Source organism: Mytilus trossulus, chromosome 14, assembly GCF_036588685.1.
Source record: "Mytilus trossulus isolate FHL-02 chromosome 14, PNRI_Mtr1.1.1.hap1, whole genome shotgun sequence".
Classification (NCBI taxonomy): Eukaryota; Metazoa; Mollusca; class Bivalvia; order Mytilida; family Mytilidae; genus Mytilus; species Mytilus trossulus.
Window position 1 is genome coordinate 44,616,159 of NC_086386.1, and position 23,866 is coordinate 44,640,024.

Consider the following 23,866-nt stretch of genomic DNA (forward strand, 5'->3'; position numbering starts at 1 on the left):
TCTGATAGATATATATATATATAGATGTATGAAGAATTTCCTTTCTTCAAAATATACAATAATAAATTCAGGCAATAATTTCTAAATTTACAGCAAAAAAATATTGTACCTACCTCTGGTTTAAGAGAGACCAGTGGTAATCTCATTGCTAGCTTTAACAACTGGATCATCCCTGTGTATATGATACTCAGTAATTCTTCATTGAAGTCAGATGTCTCTAACTGTTTAAGTTGAGAAAATTCTACATCCTTCCCTTCCAATGAACTTACTATCACTGAAATAACAAAATTTTGATAAATTACCCTCAATATTACGATATTAACATTCCTTTCTTTGTTATCATGTAAGTATAAAAAAGAAGATGTTGTATGATTTCCAATGAGACAACTCTCCACAAGAGACCAAATGACACAGAAATAAACAACTATAGGTCACCATATAGACTTCAACAATGAGCAAAGCCCATACTGCATAAGAAGCTATAAAAGGCCTCGAAATGACAATTTAGAACAATTCAAACAAGAAAACTAAGTTTGATCTCTGCTAAAAACAGAAAACCAGAGAAGGAGGAAAATTTTAAGAATATATATTTAATAGTAAATTTTTGGAGAAGACTTAGGGGAGATAATTCAAACCTACAAAAGAAAATATAACTCTTACAAATTTACTTCTACACGTTTATTTATGAGGGTTGGAATGCCCTTCATCTTCTGACGTCAAACAGTCATTTTTGGCTACTGTTAGCGTTAAATTGGTTACAATTTTACCCTGATTCATCAAAATATCCTTATCCTGATTCGTCAGAGGTCTCAAATAATTATTGTCAATGTTATTTTTGGAAAAGAGTGTGTACATTTTATTATCATGCACCAAAAATTAATGTTAGCGTTATTTGGCAAGACTTTTTCTCATTATTCCTAATGAAGGTCTCCCCATTACTACCCTCATATATATTATTACATTAATCTTCAAAATAAAAAAAAAATACTCCTAATGTATGACCCTTGACACAAGTTCTGTGTTGATCAGGGTATTAATCAACCACTATTTGATGATATTCTGTGTCAAATTAATTACATTTGTTGAAAGACATATTCCTCTTAATTTTATTAGAGATCTATATCAATCCATAATTTTATTTTGGCTAGGAAAATGTGAAATAACAAAAAAAGACCAAGACCATTAAATTTGGGTTATAGACCATGTGACAATTTATTGAATATATATTATCCCAATTCAATAATGAGACTTAAAAGACAATTATTTAAACCTGCAAGTACAGTCCTATTTTTTGAATGTCAATACTACTCAATTACAAACAAGAGCCAACAAAACTAGAAACAAGAAAAACTTAAGGGTTTATTAATTATAATGAAATTACAAAATAAACACTTCCTTCAAGTACAAATGTACTTCTGTCCTGGTGAATAAAATATTTCAAGGCTACATGTACATATGGGTTCAGTTAGTATCTAACAGGTACCAAAAGGTTTGTGGGCGAATATATTTCCTGTACTTCAGTGAACACCAGTGACCTAAAGTTAATTAGTAAATTGTTTACAACACCTAGGATATCACAGGACCTGATTTTGACTAAAAAAAACTAGACAAGATGAAATGGTTAAATATATAGGAAGAACTATAATATTTTATTAAAGCTGTACAGTATACAACCAATCTGAGCAAAAGATGAACTTTGGACACTTAAATTGATTGAGTCAGTCCTGAAACTATTTGAAGACGGGTGCTAGTAATTATTAATAGAAAATTATTATAAGTGTTAAAGTTATATAAGGAAGCCTTATTTAACATATTCATTGTAAAATTAAGATAAGAGTTTGCAAATTAAGGAAGCCTTTGTCTATATGCATAAAGAGTACACGAAGTAAGTCAGGGAGAAACAAGGGAAGCTCTATTCTTTAAGTTTTGATGAAAAATAATTAAATATCAAGTGAATTATTTTTAGATACATGATGATGTAAAAAGCAATTAAAATCAGGAAGCCTAATTCAGCATACATAAGTGAGAATACACTTAAAATATGGTAGTTTAGCATCATGAATTTAGGAACCTTTTAAAAAATAAAAATGTCTCGCCTTCTTTACTAATGCTTGACATTATGTTAAATTAATAAATCTAAATATAAAGTTTTTTCTACAACTATCACATAAACTTAACGTAGTCCAAGACAAAAGGCTGTCACAACAACAGCAAACCGAATTTATTAACATTTATTTGTTTCCTGGCAATATCACAAGAACCATAACTCCTAAATGGTAAAAATAAAAATAGACATTATTAAACTTGACCTCCATTTTGTCATCAGTAACAACATATTAAAATTTGGGAAGCTTTGGTTGAACAGTTCATTCGTAAATGCATGGACATGACTGGAACTGCCATTTTCAATCTTTCAAGAACCATAACTCCTGAACGGTAAAAGTCAAAATCGTCATTATTTAACTTGACCTCCATTTTGTTATCAGTAACAACATATTAAAATTTGGGAAGCTTTGGTTGAAAAGTTCATGCGTAAATGCACCGACACGACTGGAAACACCATTTTTAAATCTTTCAAGAACCATAACTCCTGAACGGTCATGACGGTAAAAGTCAAAATCATTATTATTGAACTTGACCTTCATTTTGTTGTCAGTAATAACATATTAAAATTTTGACAGCTTTGGTTGAGCAGTTCATTGGTAAATGCAGGGACAACATTTGGTTGACACCCACCCGACTGCCAGTCGTACATCCCCAAGTAATAACTGACATTTTTAGTTAACTAGAGGCTCTAAAGAGCCTGTGTCGCTCACCTTGGTCTATGTTAATATTAAACATTGTACACAGATGGATTCATGACAAAATTGTGTTTTGGTGATGGTGATGTGTTTGTAGATCTTACTTTACTAAACATTTTTGCTGCTTACAATTATCTCTATCTATAACAGTAGTTTCTGTGGAAAATGTTAGTGAAAATCTACAAATTACTTACTTTGCTGTACATTATTGCTGTTTACAGTTTATCCCTATCTATAATAATATTCAAGATAAAAACAAAAAAAACAGCAAAATTTCCTCAAAATTACCATTTAGGGGCAGCAACCTAACAACCGATGATCCAATTCATCTGAAAATTCCAGGGCAGATAGAGCTTGACCTGATCAACAATTTTACTTCGTGTCAGATTTACTCTTAATGCTTTGGTTTTTGAGTTATAAGCCAAAAACTGCATTTTACCCCTATGTTCTATTTTTAGACGTGGCGGCCATCTTGGTTGGTTGGCTGGGTCATCGGACACAATTTTTAAACTAGATACCCCAATGATGATTGTGGCCAAGTTTCAATTAATTTGGCCGCGTAGTTTCAGAGGAGAAGATTTTTCTAAAAGATTACTAAGATTTACGAAAAATGGTTAAAAATTGACTATAAAGGGCAATAACTCCTAAAGTGGTCAACTGACCATTTTGGTCACGTTGACTTATTTGTAGCTCTTACTTTGCTGAACATTATTGCTGTTTACAGTTTATCTCTGTCTGAAATAATATTCAAGATTATAACCAAAAACAACAAAATTTCCTTAAAATTACCAATTCAGGGGCAGCAACCTAACAACGGAATGTCAGATTCATCTGAAAATTTCAGGGCAGATAGATCTTAACCTGTTTAACAATTTTACCCCATGTCAGATTTGCTCTAAATGCTTTGGTTTTTGAGTATAATAATATTCAAGATAAAAACAAAAAAAAACAGCAAAATTTCCTCAAAATTACCAATTCAGGGGCAGCAACCTAACAACCGATGATCCAATTCATCTGAAAATTCCAGGGCAGATAGAGCTTGACCTGATCAACAATTTTACTTCGTGTCAGATTTACTCTTAATGCTTTGGTTTTTGGGTTATAAGCCAAAAACTGCATTTTACCCCTATGTTCTATTTTTAGACGTGGCGGGCATCTTGGTTGGTTGGCCGGGTCATCGGACACAATTTTTAAACTAGATACCCCAATGATGATTGTGGCCAAGTTTCAATTAATTTGGCCGCGTAGTTTCAGAGGAGAAGATTTTTCTAAAAGATTACTAAGATTTACGAAAAATGGTTAAAAATTGACTATAAAGGGCAATAACTCCTAAAGTGGTCAACTGACCATTTTGGTCACGTTGACTTATTTGTAGATCTTACTTTGCTGAACATTATTGCTGTTTACAGTTTATCTCTGTCTGAAATAATATTCAAGATAATAACCAAAAACAACAAAATTTCCTTAAAATTACCAATTCAGGGGCAGCAACCTAACAACGGAATGTCAGATTCATCTGAAAATTTCAGGGCAGATAGATCTTAACCTGTTAAACAATTTTATCCCATGTCAGATTTGCTCTAAATGCTTTGGTTTTTGAGTTATAAGCCAAAAACTGCATTTTACCCCATTGTTCTATTTTTAGCCATGGCGGCCATCTTGGTTGGTTGGCGGGGTCACCGGACACAATTTTTAAACTAGATACCCCAATGATGATTATGGCCAAGTTTGGTTAAATTTGGCCCAGTAGTTTCAGAGGAGAAGATTTTTGTAAAAGTTAACACCGGACGCAGGACGACGACGACGACTGACGACGACGACGGACGACGGACGCCAAGTGATGAGAAAAGCTCACTTGGCCCTTCGGGCCAGGTGAGCTAAAAATGATATCAGGAGGTCAAATAAACCAAACTGGAAATACATGTTCACCTTTAATACAATCATTTATTACACCAAATATGCTTTAAATATACATGTAGTTGTCTCAACTTATTGGATACATGTATCTTAGAGACAAACTTAACCAGGAAAAACTAACATTGGTAGAAAAAAAATTCTCAAATAGTCATTGAACCATGAAAATGAGGTCAAGGACAATGGACATATGACAGATGGAAACTTAATAACATAAGGCATCTGCATAAAAAGTATGAGTTTACTTTTCTACATTGGTTAGAGATATATGGGGAAGGTTGAGATCTCACAAACATGTTTAACCCGGCCGCATTTTTGCGCCTGTCCCAAGTCAGGAGCCTCTGGCCTTTGTGAGTCTTGTATTATTTTAATTTTAGTTTCTTGTGTACAATTTGGAAATTAGTATGGCGTTCATTATCACTGAACTAGTATATATTTGTTTAGGGGCCAGCTGAAGGACGCCTCCGGTGCGGGAATTTCTCGCTACATTCATTGAAGACCTGTTGGTGACCTTCTGCTGTTGTTTTTTTATTTGGTCAGGTTGTTGTCTCTTTGACACATTTCCCATTTCCATTCTCAATTTTATGAGAATGTCGGTACATGTATTCTACCTTCTGAAATATTAAGCTTTTAAAAGGTTAGCTTACAGCACTGCTGCCAGATCACTATCCCATGTTGAGCCTCCAGCAACAAAAGTTGAAGGCTCTACAAAAAGTAAAAAGATAGAATTCAGAATGAACTTAAAGGAAGAACATATCAAGTACCAGGTTTCAACAAACTATATTTTAAGTTACCAAGAAAGACCCAAAGAAACTACAAACAAAGCTAGAAGAATGATGTACAATGTAAAAATGTTAGAAGATCCTGCCATGAACAGAGCACCTCTCATTTATAGCTGTAACTTATATATTACCCACCACTTCCACTTGTACAATCCCCAACTCAACACAGAGGGAGTAATAGGGCTTCTGTAATTATTGTGGAGAAAGGAGAGTACTCAGTAGTCCAAATAATTATGACATCTTGGAAGGCTATCTTAAATTTCTGCTTTGATGCATTCCTGCAACGTTAGGCGTCAAAGAAAAAATATAATAGCTTTTCAAGATGTCATAATTATTCCGACTATGTACTCAGAAAGAATCTCATTGCCGCTCTTTTGAAACTGGAAACAGAATGACTAAAGAGATTGATGACAGGTGCTTCCATTCAAAGTACCTATTCCATTTTAAACTCTTGTCTTGGTAAGGGTTGAAATATTTGAAATCTCTGCTTTTTAAATCTTAATTTCTAAATGAGTATAATGAGGACTTGGTCCTTTATGAAAATATATCATGAAAACTCACACTGAAGCATTTTTCTGAAAGTCTGTTTGTCTAGTTTAGCCAGTGGTTTTGATAGTTTCTTAATTTCTGGTGGAACTCTTGTTCCGTAAAATGGTGTACGATCAACTGCTATCCTACCACTGCTGCCGGTTACTTGGATTATCGACATTTTGTCAAAATTAAGATTAGTGAAAACTTCAATACGGAATGGGGAAATGTGTGAACTTCAAATAACACTTGTGTCAAGACATGACAATAACATTAAGTAAAATATATCAGTAAAATTAATCTGATCTCAAAAATTTCGGGTATCTGCCCCCATCCGGAAGCGGAAGTTTCTGTAAATTTAGGATTTGCTATAACCTGTCCGGCAATCCCGTGTTACACTAATGACTGGACCGGATGACAGGGCAATGACAAGACCAAAATGAAAAAAAAACTTGTTTTATTTCTCAAAGGATAATCTCGAGTTTGACGGATTTAAGAATTGTTTTTAGAATTTCGATTTAAAAGCATTCCAAAATGTGCCATGACCAACTTTGACAATGACAGGACCAAATAAAAATTCCGCTAAGTAACTCTTTTACTAATTTTTCAAGGGAATTATCACAGATTCGAAATATAATATGAGGAAGGTGCTAGCTAAAATGCCAGCTTCATATCGAGACTATGTGCTGTATATTGATTGGTTGTTTGTTGTTTATTCTTAACGTCCAGTAGCAAATATTTCATGCATGTCCTACATATATACGGTTTCTGTCTAAAATAATAAGTTTAGATGGAAAAAAATAAGGGAACGATCATTGAACTTCACAAGGCAGGAGGGGTATGACATTCACCCCCTTTTTAAAGCTAAGTGAGTCGTGGTTGCTCCCTTACTGCGGATTGATTTTTGTTGAAAATTAATTATTGGTGACTTTAAACCAAATTTACAACAATATTTTTGTACAATCCACACTGAACTTTGTCAAACTATGTTTTTGTTGATTGTTTATGAAAAGGTGATATCAAGGATTTGAAATATCTATTTCAGCAATTTTTTTGTTTTTGTTTGTTTTGTATTGCAAACAACGTTTCTGCATTGAATTATTTTTACTTTGTAAATTAACTGGATGTTCCTGTTGTATTTTAGTTATCTGCATCTCATATATGTCATCAGCAAGAGGATCGATTCTGATTGTTAAAAGTTTGAAAAGTGAGCCTGTTTAGAATAATGTTTTGATCAGGTTTTTCGTTTTCATCTAAGCATAAGGAAGCATACTAGATTGTTGGTTGAATATCCAGGGGCGGGTTGAGGCGGGGGCGTGGCGGGCGGGCGCCCCCCCCTAAAATTTGCAAAGTATGGGTTGTCTTCAACTTGTTTAGTCAGTATCAGAAGAGACCATTCCTTCTTAACATTCAAAGTATATAAAACAGTCAGTTTAACCAGGGACTTTCTATACTAAGTAATCAGTAGAGAGCCGTGGTGTAGTGGTTAGTGCATCGGACTACTAACACAAAGGTTCCTGATTCGATTTGGGATGAAAATTTCAGGAACTCAATTTTCGGCTCTCCCTTAACACCATTCGCGAGCATGGTCTTGAGGAAACGATGATAGTCCGTCGGAAGGGGACGATAAATGGCTGACCCGTGTCCCATATCTCTTGCACGTTAAAGACACCCTTGTAGATTTCGAAAAAAAAGAGTAGGCTAATGCCGCTACAAGGCAGCACTCGCACCCGCAAAGTGGAAAGGGATTAATATAAGTTGCAAAACTTGTTTCCCAATCCACTCTAAATAAATATGTTTAAACTAAAACAAAGTAACTTAGTAACAGAATCAACGTGTTTACTAATCAACTGACCGGCTACGATTTATTCAAGTTCTATAAATATTATATACTTCACAGGAAGGTGTCTGACTGAAAAATAAAGTCAATGTTTTAGCAGTTAGAGTACAAAAAATGGTTACATTTTATTTGCCGTTTTTATAATCAATTTCTTTGATAATCGAAGTGCCGAATTATGTATACCGTATTACATGCATGGCCGAGATCCTCACAAAATAAAAATAACTTCGTAAATCACGCGGCGTCTAATTCTGATTTTAGTGGTTTGTGGCGAACACAGACTCAGTATATATAAAGTCTGGCACGACCTCCGGAAAGCCAAAAAGCAAAAACATATAATGAAAGGACAATTGAAAATCACGGCGAAAAGTGGAAATTTTCGTTTGCAAAATCTAATTCTAGTATCTTGTATTGGTCATGGGAGCTGATGTGATCTGTCTTGTCTCACTTTGCCTCCGTCGATCCGCCCGTCTATCTGTCAACTCTTTGCATTTACATCGTCCTAACCAAGTTTGTCGAGGATGGTGTTATGTAGTGTTAAAGTAATTCTTAAGGTAGATTGATGGTATACCGCAATCTTGGATTGTACAATCACAGTACAAAATCGGTATAGTTATTTGCCTAAATCTGCAAATTTGGAGACAGATTTGCAATTCAATGGTTAGACTGTTTTTTCTATTTAATGAAACTTGTTAATTGATTGTATTATACAACATATTTTAATAAATATCATTTGTTTTGTGTTTAAAAATCATTTATTTCAAATAAGCCATTTAAGGGGAGATAACTCTTTTAGTACAAAATGTATACTGGGCTAATAGGGATTTTTTTTATTTTTACTTGTAGCAAGAAAACAAATTCGGTGACACCATGTTTTCTTTTTATTTTCTTAAAACATGTTATGAAACCTTTCTTCTCACAATTTATTTCAAAACTCTATCTCATAGAATTTTTTTTATGCACACTAATGTGTTTTTTCATGAACCAACTAACCAAATTTTGGCAATTTTCAACGACTCATAGCTTGAAAAATAGCACGGTGACCCATACTTTTTATTAAATTTTTTAAAAGAGCATAGTAAAATCTTCATTTTGGCAAATTATAAAAAAATTCTGTCTCAAAAAATATATACTGGTGATCTACCTTAAGTGAACCGGTTTCATTTCACATAATTGAAACCATGTTGAAATGGCTAAGACACATTGACGATCTGCAAACAAGGGCTTCTTATTTTTGTGATGTTTCTGGTTTTGAATTTCAGTTTATCACAATTACCAGCACCAATGTCTTTCAAGGATTGGTTGACATATATTTATGACCTTTTATTGATATATAGATTATTTTAGAAGTCCTGGTGTCTTGAGTGTAGATTGGTTTGCATAGGATCACAGGCACAAAATAAAATGTTCGAATGATCTTCAGCTTCTGTTTTGGGCTGCAGCTTTATAAACTCTATCTAAGATATGCAGAATGTATCTCTTACATGTAGTGCGTAAGTTATTGGTGTTAGGAGATTGTTTCATGTTTGTAGGAGACATCGCCATCATAACTGAGAGGTTTTTCGCGGAAAAGGAACATATTGTTTTACATCTGTCCGTCCATGATACTAGTGATTGTAGATTGTTGTCAGGTTGGACTTATGTGGTTTCTACTTGAAACTTTAATTTCTTGCTAACTGTACCTCACGATAGTTCGAAATACCTACATTGCACCCCTTTAGAAGAATATTTAAAAAAAAATAACCTCAAAAAAAATTTCGTTTCGCTCCGCTCGACGAATATAAACATTGCGCGCCCCCCCCCCCTAATCTGCAATCTTGGATCCGCCCCTGATATCTAACGACTACTTTTGCTATTTTCTAGGATGCTCTTTAAAATTTGAGGGGAAAACACTGACTATAGGGTTCAATCCACTGCCCCTCCTGTTTGAACAGGTATTAGCACCAACGAAGATACTAATAGTCTGTTCTGTACCATGGTTGACTGGAGATAATTGTCTGGTCATGTCAAAGGACTAAATCGGACCGTTCAGTAGTTGATGTATACGATTGTAACTAGGATTGAAACGATTGCAAATGTTGAAGGATATAATTCCTTATTAGTATCTGCTAGAGACGACATCAGGGATTTGGGCTTCTCTACAAAATCTGGACCAGACATGCGTCCCTGCCATCTTTTTACTCCAGAGTTGAAGGTTCCTTGATTGTCCGTCAAGTCGTGTGTTAATGTTTCGTATAGTTTGTCTATACACTCTGCTGTGAAAGATTCCAAATGTGCAGGTACAAGGCCTTGAAAACGGTCAAAGTTATACAGTAAACTTCCTGTGAGTTTTCCAATGAAATAGTCAAGAAAGGAGAAATACAAGACTCGCTTCCAATACTGACTTGGAGTGTCAGCTGGATACTTAGCCATGTTGCTTAGTCTTTACTGATTTTTCTATTTTGTGTCTTCTATACTATTATTTGTCAGTTTGTCTTTTTATTAATAGCCATTACGTCAACGTTGTAATATTATTTACAACTCTACGAGTATGACTATCCATCTGGTAGTCCGAGATTACTCTGACGTCCAACGGCTGTGTTGCCAAACAAGCTGGGACTATCCCTCTGGTATCTTTCGTCCCTCTTTTCTGACTTGAGTCTCTTTTAAGTTGGAATTTTATTTCTGTTTATTTTATTTCGATCTTCAATAGTTTTAAGGAGAGTGAAGATGGACAATATGATTAAAATTTGATAAAAAAAACAACTTAAAAAAGTACTTCTCAACTTATTGGTGCTGGCAATTTTGGCTGTATCAAGTGTGCTCAATTTATGCAGTCAAATCTTCAGATGAAACTACTATATACCAGATAAATATAGAGTAGAATCAACTTGTCTGTACTGTATTAAATTTTTCTGTTGTGTCATAGTTTGACTTTGACATTTCATCCAACAAAATGCAAGCCTTTAGCTCATTTTAGTGAAGTCAAGCAGAAGACACCCTAAAATGCATGGTTATAAAAATATGAGGCTAAACAGGGATCTTTGACCCATGTTAATTTATCTTCTATTTTCTACAACAGGCTACCCATAGAATCAATTTTGTTAGGTCAAAAATCCCTAATATAAAATCTTGAAACAAGAGGCTAGCCTGAATCGCTCAGCTGTAATCTTTTGCTTAAATCTTTCATCAATGATTATTTTTGCTTTTCAGTAATATTAATCAGTGGCTTAAATATTCCATTTAAAAGTTCTTTGAATCTGTCATATTTTCTTCAAAAGCAAATAAATTGCTTCTATAGGCGGATCCAGGGGGAAGGCCGCCCCTCGTTGGTGGGGAAAAAATGGTTAATTATACTATATAGGGAATCACTGAATTTGGATTATAATTAATTATTTGACACATAATAGGTTTCTGACACAGAATAATTGAAGTCAAAGAACTAAGAAATGGTATTATGATTTGGAATTATATTCAATTTGTTGACTAGCTGTTGCAAATCGAAAAACAAAAATATTGAAAGAAATTTTTCAAATTCATGTTCACTGATTTTAATCAAATTCTCATATTTGATTAAAAGCAATGAAAAACATTTATCCAAACTTTTATAAGTTTAAAACAAACAATTAACAGGGCACATGCATGACAATACTTAGCTTTGTTTCGTGTATATTTCAGTCAAGATGCTATCTAATTAACTATCGGGTTGACCTCTAAAGTCATCCCATGACCATATAAGTGATATAAACATAAATATAGATATAAATAGATAGAGCTAACTTGTGCTGTTGGATTTTTCTAGGTCTATCTAATTTCATATAATGAATGAAAAATAAAAGTTCATCATGGTTTTTACCTGTAGAAGAATGATACTTTGAGGATCCAATCAGTCAATCAAATGATTTACCTTTGTTTCACTTTCTATGTTGACATTCTTTAAATTTTTAAACTTTAGGCATACAATTTGTGTGTTATCCACCTTAAGATAAGGGGTTAAATTGAAGTTCACATGAATATGGATTCAATGAGATCAAACAATTCACTTGCAAGTGAATAAATCATTATCATTTTTTTGTTAGCTTATTTTGACAAAATTGAACCATACTGCAGTGACGGATCCAGAAATTATCATCAGTGGGGGCCCACTGACTGCCTAAGAGGGACCACTCCGGTCATGCTTCAGTGATTCCCTATATAACCAATCAAAATTTTCCAAAAAAAGGGAGGTCTGACCCTCCCCTAAATCCACCTCTGTACTGGCTTCTAAAAGGGAATTATTATTTCACTATTTGCATTCCATTAATGATTTTCGCATTAAAAATAATGTCTTAGATTTTTGATATATCTAGTGCCCTTTTAAATTCTGAAATCTTGAGAAGAAAAATTGTCCCCCCCTCCCTTTTCCTCAAAAATCTTTCCCTCAAGATATGGTCATAAGCTCAATTTAAATTTCCAATGGACTTTGCACCCATAACTACCCATTTTATGCATGTACAATGTATATTATTCAGATGGCGGATCCAGAAATTTTCAAAAGTGGGGGCCCACTGGCTGACTAAGAGGGGGCCCGATCTTGTCACGCTTCAGTGGTTCTCTATATAAGCTACCAAATTTTTTCTCAAAAGGGGAGGCCCTGGCCCTCCCCCTAAATCCGCCTCTGTTATTCTAGAAACAGCTAAAAAATAATTCATACTAACTTTACTTAATGTAAAAGCAATGTAAGGGGGGTAATTCAAAAATAAACTCTTGTTTTTCCTCCTATTCTTAAACGATTTAAGTCTTAACCCCCAAAAGCTGGTCCTTAACACTTCGTTGTGGTATATATATATATGGAAACTTGTGGCACAGTTGCAGAGATCCATTTACTTATTTGGGCCCTTTTGGCCCTTAATTCCTAAAATGTTGGGACCATTACCCCCAAAATTAATCCCAACCTTGTGTTTAAAATCATAGATTTCTAATTACTCATACTAAAGTTATTGTCCGAACACCAACTGTCTTCGGACAACAACTTGATACCAATATACGACCTCAATTTTTTTGCATTTGTATCAAAATTTAATCATATTTTGCTGTGGATATGCACATTTACATGTTTTGTCTTTATTATCTACAATGTTTCATGAAATTGTGTTGTATGGTTTCAGTGGAGTTGTGATGGCAAACTGTTGCAGCAGTAAATTGAGGCCAATAATTTCAAAGGGGCATAACTCCTAGAACAAGAATGTGTCCATATTACATGGATGCCCCGTCTGCACTATAAATTTCTATGTTTAGTGGACTGTGAAAATGGGGTTAAATCTATAAATTGAATTATAATTTCTTCTTGATATGCACATCTACATAGTTATTAGTATAAAGGGCATAATTTAACAAAATTGCAATGACAAGAACAGCACTAATGGACTGACTGGCGGCAGTTAAAACTTAACATTAAAACTGACACAATTAATTGCCTGGGGCAAAGCAGTAAATATCAATTATAAAAGCTTTGGTTTGACCAAGTTTGTGATTTGAACTTCAAACTCAAAGCAAGCATTCACAAAAGGACTGAGGCATAATAATTTAAGTAAACCATTGAAAATATAACAACAGTTTCAGAGATATTCAAACCTTTTATCCAATGATTCTATCTTGGTAGTATATAGTTAAGTAATAATTTCATTTTCACATAATCAATAATATTACAAAATACACATTATCTTCATACTGCTTTTATATACAACTTTTATATCGAGAAAAATATTACAATATACATTTTTTTGGGCTCACAGAGCTCTATAACATGAACAAATATATCATTATTTAAATTTCATATTCCCGTTCTCAAAATTTAATTTAAAATTTATTATTCATTTTTAACTGTCATGACTTTATATACATTGTACCTACAATTACATATATAAACAAATTTCAAAACATTAAATTAATTTTGTAAAGTATAATTGTTATTGGGGTTTGAGTGCCAGCCTCAATCTTGATTTAGCAGTAAATTACCAACTGTCCAATACAGAGTCACCCATTAGTAGAAATAAAAGGATATTGTAGGGTTAATATTATGGGAGACCCCAGTCTATAAAGTTAAAATATCTATCATGTCAGATCTTCAGTAATAAACAAACATTCGTCTTGGTGGTTAATTCAATGGCACCAAGTTTAAATAAAATGAAATGCTGATTTGTAATATCAGTTCCATGCATTGTTAATTTTGTAATTTGGATATATATTATAGTATGTTATTATTATGATTACATGTACATGTATCTTTAATTGTTTATACATGTAAAACAGTTAATCAAATGTACATGATGTATATGAGAATTTGATTCAAATTGTTAAACATGAATTTGTCAGCTAATGCACCCTTGAAAAATTTGCAGGTGTTGAAATTTTGAAATTTGTGTAATTAAAACTAAGAACCTCTTCAGAAATTTTGGTTTCAACTCTTCATACTACATGTATTTTAAACAACTCTTTATAAGATATTATACAGAACTGACCACTTATAAGTAAATAGGGTAACACTTCAATGATTACATCTGTAAAATCAAAGCCTTGTTACCCCTGGTTAGAAGATACATTTTTTTGTAAATGTTATCTCAAAATTTTAGAAACATTGTAGAACAACATAATATTTGAATAAATAATGACATCATATATTAATCATTAATGATATCTAAAACCACATTTATCATTTCCAGTCCTCAGCTGATCTGTCTGGTTCATTTTCAGTTTTTTTCCTAAAAGAAGGAATATTATTGTATATCTTATATGTGTAATAATATTTGAATGTCAATAATGTTAGAATACCTCCTAAAACAATAAATTCTTTATCAATTTTTAGTCTTAATTTTGGCATAACTAAATGAAGAATATCTAATTGAAAAGTTCCGAGATTGAAACTTCTGCAACTCATTTATAGATCTGTCAGCTATCTTTTCACAGTACCAGTCTACGCCTTTATTTCGACAGGTGTGTCCTTTTGAATTTGCTATATAACAGCTATATATATAATATCATAAAATCGAGACGTTTGCTTAAAAAGCAGAAGATCCAACAATTGTACAAGTAAGAACTTTTATAACACTATGGACGTAGAATGTTAATTTATGACTTCACTCCAAACTGTTCTTTCTTCTCGCAAATAATGTCTGCAGTCAACTTTTGTGCACAAAAATTAAAGTATGAAACAAAACACTTATTTATGTCTTCCTAGCTTTCTTGTTTTTCTAAGTATTTTTCTTAGCTTTATCCTTTGGCTCAAAGTATGTATCAAGTTCTTTGTGATGTCTTCTTATATCCCACATCATTGCATTCCTGAAATAAAAAAAAAGTAGTTTAAGATGATGAAAGAAAATTCTATAGGCTTAAAGGAGTCAAATGCGGTTGGTCTATACAAAAAAAAGTCAATCATACTCAACTTAACAGTTCAAATTCAAACAAAACATGTACTTTAACAGTGTTAATTTGTTTTCAAGGGGGAGGGGTTCATAAAAATCTGGGAACCCCCTGGCTACAGGTGTGATTCCTTGATGTAATATATGAAACAATAAGCACAGATTAATTTTAGTTACTTTTTTTATCCCATTTAAACACCACCTTCTGTCCTCCAAATACATTTTTTTTGTAACAATCAGTGAAGGATATGATTGAAATACATTTTTCTTATAGAATCTTCTCAAGAGATTTGTCCTCTGTCCCTCTTTATGCATGTAGATAATTATGCCTTGTCTACTTGGAGACTATATTATGTTTAACATGTTTAATAAAAGTGCACTGGTATGTCTGAATTGAGGTATAATCCACTAATTACCGGAAGAAGTTTTTTTTTTACCTACCTATGATGAGTTTATATACTTTCCAGCTTAATGAGTTGTCAAGAGATTGAAACCATCAATAAATAATTAACACGAAGTTAATATTTTTTATATTAAGTAACACAATGGATGCCAGTAAAAGAGCAGAACTTCTACAAATATTCTTTCTATTACTTTAATTCAAATTCAGTGTTATTTAAAAAAAAAGTCATTATTTAATAAAAATGCATAAACACAATTAAACTCTAGTGAGTTCTTCAAATTGACTGATTTTTTATTGGAATTCACTACCTGAAGCAATAGGTATGTCCGACACCCCGGAATCCTTCATAAGTGACATGTTCACTCTAACATTTGAAGGACCCACAACAATTACATTGACTTATGTATGACAACCACCAAGGACACTGTACATAATGTATATATATTATTATAAACTATTTTTCTTAATTATATCATTTTAATTTTAATTAAGCACAAAGCACACAAGTTCCAGGAAGTTTTCCATTCAGAAGAAGAAGAAGAGCTGCAGTGTTTTCGGGACTGTTGGGAGACTTATCTTCATTAGGCAGCAACCATTTGATTTTCTGGGGGGGGGCTATGGTTTTTTTTTCTGGACAATTTTTTTTTTCGCCTGTGGCGAAAAAACAATCTATTTTTTTCGCCACAAGTCGAAAACAATTTTTTTCTTTCAATTTTAGCATTACATATAGTGGCAGCTGAGGGTGAAACAAACAATTTTTTTTTCACAGAATCAAAAACAAATTATTTTTTTCTCCAAAAACTGGAAACAAACTTTTTTTCTCCAAAAAAAACCATAGCCCCCCCCCCCCGAAAATCAAATGGTTGCTGCCTTATCGTGCCATTCAGAATGATGTATGTGATTGTATTTTGTATGTATTTAGGTTACAATAAACCATTAGATTTTATGGGCACAGACATTTTATGAGCATAACATGCATGGTATTCAGAATTAACAGTATGGCTAATCCTGATTGGTCGTTATGTGTGCCCATTATTTTTTATTATTAGAGACTTCGTGTACTCTGCTTTAAACAAAAGGCAAAATAAATTATTTTCCTTAGCCCTTACGGAACTGAGATGTCTTTTCAAGGCTAGGATGAGACAAATATTTTTAAGTGCAAAATTGATAGGCATAGGAGATAAGTACAAATAAAGCTAAGAAAAGCAATGTGAACCTATAACCAAAAAATACTGTCCTTATAAGTTATAACTTTTCTTTAATTCTAGCAATGTTAAAAAAATCAAATTTCTAAAGTCTGTATCTCGAAAAAGGCTACCATTGTCGCCTATGAGGAAATTAATTGTTTATTTCAATCTTCACCTCTTGTTTCACATGTGAGTGTGACAGATTGTTTTTAAAAGTAAAGCTGAGCATATTGTATATATCGTCTCGTATTGTGTTTTCAATCGTCTTACGTTTTCAACCTAATTCTACTTTCACTTCCCGTATGCTGCGCATGCCCGCATGACGTCATATACGGCTGCTATACTTAGTAACAATAGCAAATGATACTTAAAAAAGTATTTACGTTTTTTAATTTGATTTCATATTTTTGTACCCTTTCACTAATACTAGTTTTACCTTCCAAAAGAATCGGTCTAAAATAAACAAATTTTCTAAACTTATGGCAGAGGTCTTTTTGCATGCATAGTTAACTTCAAGGTCATGAAGTCACATGACTGTCAGGTGGTTAGTTTTTATACTTAAAGTCAATTTGAATACGGAAATATGCATGCTCCTTACAGGTTTTTACTGAAATATAAATTTTAGTTAATTTTTATTTAAAGAAAAACAGTCTGTCAGTGGAAATTACAGACAATACTCAACAACCTCACTTCACAATGCATTAACTAAAGTATTAAACAAAAACATGAATGTATACAAGACCATGCAAGGCTTCCAAAGTACCTCATTCTGAAATGTGTACAACTTGTCCAAAAAAGACATCAAAATAATATTTTATATCTTAAGTTATAGTTGTATATTTAACCATTTAATTCATTAAGTCACAAGTTTGATCGCCTCTAACACTTTGATATAAACTTTGGTATCAAATTTATAACCAATTCAGGATTTGTACGACATGTCGTTTACGACGTTGACCCGTTTTTTTTTTAGATAGGTCGAAAACACAAAACGCTTGTATTTGTCAACAAAGGTGCCATCGATCTAATAAACTCAAATAAAAAAATAAATTAAAGATCGAAATATATTTCCGTAACAATTATTGTATGCATAAGTATACTAGTGACTCTCAAAATATTAGGTATGTCTATGTTCAAACATATAAAAGGAAAATTTCGGAAAAATATATTAGAAGGTTGAAAATACAATACACGAGTATATATATACATTTATCTTACCTCTAATACATTTCTAGGAATATGATTGGTTAAAAGCGTCCTCGTGGAAACCGTGTATATTTAATATTAGGTTAGTTGGGAGGCGGGGCTTATTTCATACACTGTTAGTAGTGGAGTTACGACCCTTTATATTCCATATAAGGTAATAAGGAGGCGGGGCTTATTTCAAACACGGTTAGTAGTGGTGTTACATCCTTTTAGAAAAACAAAACAGTACTGAGAAAAAATCTTTTTAAGTTTCGACAGACAAAGAAAGTGATGATAAAGTGAAATAAATTCATAAAAAACATTTAAATCTAACAAGTTGTTGTTGTTGGCATCTGTTTTTGTAGGATCAAAGGAAGTAGTTTCTAAATCATGTTAATGCTAACTGTATTGAAGTCTTGCTCACTAGTCTAAATATAACACGTTAAGATAGTCGGTAAGATAAATTCGTTACATAGTGTGCTAGTGACGTAATACGGTATATATGGGGTCAGGAATAACCACCAATTGGTGGATTATACCTCAATTGACGTATCATCCACCAATTGAGGTATATTGGTGTAGACCAATTGACGTATAATGCAATTTTTTTTGTAATAAAATGCTAGTGTGAGATAGGAGCATGATTTTGCAACTTGCAACCTATTTTATGACCCTTAGTGAGTCCTCCAAAAGTTTCCGTTTTGTCAAAGCCTGCTGCATCTCTTGAAAATGTATGTGTACAACAATTTTTTTGTTGAAACATTTGTACTATTGACCATGATTGACTTTTGATAATGAAAGTTAAGTATTAACAAAGAGCTCCATTCACCTGTGGAGTTGTACTCATGATCACATGACTGCAGACAGTAATGATGTCCATTGACAGGTGATTACAGGTAAATTTGCCAATCAAGAATTGACAAGATAACAATAGGAGAAACTGCAAATACAATTATTCATTAAATGCAATATGTTATGTCACTATACTAAACTAGGAAATGTTGACAAGTGGTCATACCATAATATGGTTTTAAGAAAACAATGCTCCATTTTGGTGGAATAATTTGCTTTGAAAAACAAAGAATTATACACCAATTAGTCTATACCATTATATGTCAATTGGTGGATTATACGTCAATTGAGGTATAATCCACCAATTGGTGGTTATCCCTGACCTGTATATATATTGTATGTAAAAAAGACGGCGTCATATGTTTTCCTATGAAATAAAAATTGGATCATTACACCATTGTACACGGACAGGAAATGACTATAAAATCCGGAAATTAATATTTTCGAAAGTCCTGGTTCTGGTGATCGCTTGAATCATAAAAAAGTTATTTAATACTTTTCAGTAGTTAAAATTACTAGTAAATAGTTTAAGGTTGGTGTTTCATTAGCTGAAATTGTTAGATTTTGATCAATTTCAGATTGGCACCTTCTTTGTACAAAATACATTATTTTTTTCTAAAATAAAATGCATTTTTCAAAATTTAGGATTAAATATAAAAAGTTAAGACTGTTTTCATTTTCATGTATCAAGGATGTATAAAAAGAATTGTCAGTGAAATATTGAATAATTAGATTTTGAACAACCATTTTATATAAGAACCCTGTTAATTTTCACTCGCTGGTTTGTAATTAAAACGGCCAAAAAAACACATGACAGTCACATGTCTTGAAGATCTGGAGTTGATTTCACAAAAAAACTTACGACTAAGATTTATCTTAAGTATACTGAATCGTTCATGACTTATGACCAATCTTAGCCGTAAGTTTCTTTGTGAAATCGACTCCTGGTGTCTGACAGGCAAAGAACATGTATATCTGGACTTTATTTTAACCCTTCAGAATTTTTTCCCACAACTATTCTAGTGATGAATATTTTTGACATTAAATAAAAATGGCTAAATAGGTCAGTTTTATTAAATTTGTTCTAACGTCTTTAAAAAGCGACGTTGAAGATGTTTTAAATTTGTCAAGTTGTAGTGGTGTTGTTGTGCTAAATTTAGAAACCGAAAAACACGTCACAATGTATGTGTATGCAGTCAAAACCAACGAAATGTGGTTGATACGAAAACATATGACACGACGATACCCTATTAGGTCACTAGCACACTATTTAACTAATAGTATATATTGTCATGATTGTCATATTGTATACACCTTATCGCTAATCCGCCCGCTTGCACTTTTGATGCATACAACAATCACTTTTCCATTGAGGCGTCAGATATTTTATCTTGTGACGTCAAAATTTTACGGGAAACTGTGTGATATCCAGTAATGTCAGACAACATGGACAAATAGCGATAAGGTGTATTATTGACTTATGTGAAAGTTAAGATTTTTGATTGGTTAGTTTGAACAGGAACATAGATATATTGTTCCCAGGATTGAGGAACTTTTTTATCCAGACAGAGGAGGAAGACACAAAACATCAACAACCTACCTTGACGACCTATATTTTGACCTGGGTCACCTTGGCAGAAAAAACCCACCTTTTTATAGTTATTTATGAAAGGCTTAATATGAAATTCTTACGTTAGAGCAATCGTAGTTATAATGATGAGTGTGAATCTTCCTGTGTGTTTTAAAATAAACTTTGGATCATATTTGTAATGTTTTTTTACTGGATTCATCGGCTTCATGTCTGTTCATTCCGTCACTGCCAGTGTCGACACTTTTGATTGGATTAAAATTCGAGCAGCCAATCATCTTACAGCTGATACTTTGGTAAGCAAACATGTCTGCGCCCAAGTCCCGTTATCAAAAACTTTTTATTCATCAAGTTCTTTTTATTATACTTTGTAATGCATTCATTGTTTTCTCCTAATTACTTCCTGCATTCAATTGCAATATGTTGCTTGCCTCTTTGTCGCATTGCGATCCCCTTTGCCGAAAATAATTACAGAAATAAGACATTTCGGCCACGAATTCAGTTCGTCCCTGGTCGTTTCGGCCATGTACAACATCGACATTAAAAAGTCCCAAGCCGAGCCTAGCTTTTTCATATTTTCGCTGTTAAAACAAGTGCCAAAGTATTTTTATGCCCCACCTACGAAAGTAGAGGGGCATTATGTTTTCTGGTCTGTGCCTCCGTTTGTTCGTTCGTCTGTTCGTTCGTCCCGCTTCAGGTTAAAGTTTTTGGTCGAGGTAGTTTTTGATGAAGTTGAAGTCCAATCAATTTGAAACTTAGTACACATGTTCCCTATGATACGATCTTTCTAATTTTAATGTCAAATTAAAGTAATGACCCCAATTTCATGGTCCACTTCACAAAGAAAAAGATACTGTGAAGCTCAGGTTAAAGTTTTTGGTCAAGGTAGCTATAGTTTTTGATGAAGTTGAAGTCCAATCAACTTGAAACTCAGTACACATGTTAACTATGATATGATCTTTCTAATTTTTATGCCAAATTAAAGTATTGACCCCAATTTCAATGAATTTCATGGTCCAGTGAACATGTAAAATGATAGTGCCAGTGGGGCATCCATGTACTATGGACACATTCTTGTTTTCTAATCGTTATAAGTGTAACAGGAGGATCGGGTGTCTATGCGTCACCGTTCCCTCGTGAGTACTTATGTGAACCTGGAATCGCCAACAAAATCCAACACCAACAACCTTTGACCTTAAACCAGTGTAAATGTAATTTATTCCATTTATAACCCAAAATACTGTTAACGACGGATGCCTTTAATATTGGTCTCAATGGCAAATATATACCACAAACTTCTGAGTTAGCAATTCAGGTTTCTCGTTCGTTCCTCTGGGAGATTGTGTTTTGGTAGAGAAGACTCAAGATTTATTAAGTTCAGATACTTTATATAGAAATAACATAAATCAACATGTAACAATTAACAAGTGTAAACGAGATCCAAAATCAATATAATTATATCAAAAAGACAAAGAAAACTATAAACAGTTTTCTTCAATTTAACTTCAATAATCGGTACTTTGTTTACACAAAAATAAAGCACCAAACAACAAAATATACAAAAATAAACTTATTGCTTTCTTTAAATTGAATTTATATAAAAAAAAGTGTAGCTATCTAAATATTAGTGTTGAAATATCGGAACACCCTCCCTACGGAAAGTCGAGTGCACCGCGACACGTGGATGAATATGGCTATTCTATTTATAAATTAACATCGCAAAATTACTAAATAAATCTAGAATCAGAAGAACACACTGCGGTGGACGATTGAAAAGTTCTACTAAATAAAATTCTACATTTTTATCTTAAATTTAATCAGTCTACTTAGAAGGGAAACAATATTTAATTAAACTTTAATCCCTGACAAAATCTCGGCTATGTATATAGAGAGAGGAGAGAGAAGTAGACCTTACTCAAGTCTCTGGCCAAGAGACAAACTTAACTTTGAAACGGCCGCTTTTATACCCCCGTTGACCAATCAAATTAATTATTCAAATTTATTTTCCTTAACCCATAATTAGCCAATGAAAATCGCGGTATCAGACATCATTCGGAATCAGTGCCAAAATGGATGACATAATAACATTTGAAGATTTCCAAAATGAAAAATCGGAACTATCTACTTAAAAACACAATTTACACCCAAAAATATGTAAGACAAAGTTAAACTAGATGGTAAGTGACAACGTCTCTCCCTCTTATGTGAACACGAACTATAAAATTTAAATTATATACGAAAAACCGGCAAAAGTTATTTTTACAGGCAATTTTATCAAAACAATTAATTTGCATAATCCAATTCCGCTACACTCCTCCCCACTTAGATCAAATTATCTGTTATAAAATTAAAGATAATTTTATCAACTTAAATATATTTCCAGGTTAAATTTTATATAACACAAAGTCTTTGACTTTACTTTAAAGTTTCAATTTCTCTCTTATAGCACCTATCAATATAATATTAAAACAAAACAATATAAAACATGTAAAATGGCAATCTCAAAACATTCAAAACAAAAATGGCAATTATTAAAATCTCAAAATGTTCAAATAAGGATAATAGCAATTTTCAAAACATAAAAAATGCAATTATTGAAATCTCAAATATTCAAATAAGAAAAATAGCAATTTCCAAAACTTAAAAAAAATGGCAATTTCCAAAACATAGAAATGACAATTTTCAAAACATTCAAAACGAAAATGGCAATTATCAAAGTAAAATTATTCAAAACTATAAGAAAAATATCAAATTATAAAATAAACATGTATAAAACGCAAAATCAAACAAAGTTCACAATAAGTCCATATAACAATATCACAGTCGCAGGTACATTACACAATACGCTACACCACAATCACTTGTATTCTGGGCACCATCCAGGCTTGGCCTTCAACTGTAACCTAGGTCCCAATCCCGGTACATCAAAAATATACGCCACTTTGTCTCGAGGGACTGTAATGGCACCTTCCAAATTTGGGAATTCCACTTTATGCTCAGCGGCATACAGTTCACGATGGCGGCGTGCCGCTTCTCGCGCTTCCACATTAACACGGGGTTTTGCCTGTCGTGGCAAAACATCACCCGGATCCCGGTAATGCATATTTGGCAGCTGTTCTGGTTGCACCTTAAATAGTTTGGCATTTGTCTCTTCCACAGTCAGGTGGTGAAAGAACCTAAAATGACGGGTCAACTCACATCTCCTGCCAAATCTTGACTTGCAAATGGAACACTGATAAACAGGAACTACTGGAATATGTTTTGCCTTCCAGTGTTTTATGTAAATAGAAAGCGATGAAAAGATAGGAGTTTCACACCCCTCTACTTCACATCGCATTCCCTCTGGTAGCCAGTATTCCCTTTTCTTTATGTTAAAACTAACTGCCGTTAATTGAGCTTGTGCCATTTTG

At 33.1% G+C, this 23,866-nt stretch overlaps 2 protein-coding genes and 1 long non-coding RNA gene across 5 annotated transcripts in view; 1 reads left to right on the forward strand and 2 right to left on the reverse strand.

The window, feature by feature from the left end:
* LOC134697354 (COMM domain-containing protein 5-like) overlaps positions 1-6,388 on the reverse strand; it is a 31,883-nt gene extending 25,495 nt beyond the window's left edge. Inside the window, exons 1-2 of the mRNA XM_063559578.1 lie at positions 6,059-6,388; positions 114-274 (exon numbers count right to left, since the gene is read on the reverse strand). Of these exons, the coding sequence (XP_063415648.1) occupies positions 114-274; positions 6,059-6,206 (309 nt within the window). The 5' untranslated portion in view covers positions 6,207-6,388. The remainder of the gene's footprint in view (positions 1-113; positions 275-6,058) is intronic.
* A 7,682-nt stretch (positions 6,389-14,070) lies between these two features.
* On the reverse strand, positions 14,071-20,699 carry LOC134697069 (uncharacterized). Its single transcript, XR_010103062.1, has 2 exons — positions 20,561-20,699; positions 14,071-15,161 (listed from the first exon to the last, which is right to left on the reverse strand). It is a non-coding gene; the product is annotated as an uncharacterized LOC134697069 (long non-coding RNA).
* The window catches only part of LOC134697068 (N-acetylglucosamine-6-phosphate deacetylase-like), a 30,073-nt gene continuing 26,872 nt past the window's right edge, over positions 20,666-23,866 (forward strand). The window contains exon 1 of one of the 3 annotated variants that reach the window (XM_063559093.1): positions 20,666-20,752. In XM_063559093.1, coding sequence (XP_063415163.1) covers positions 20,666-20,752 — 87 coding nt within the window. Of the gene's footprint in view, positions 20,753-20,807; positions 20,827-23,866 lie in introns of those variants that run through there. The other 2 variants (XM_063559094.1, XM_063559096.1) reach the window with 2 other exon arrangements.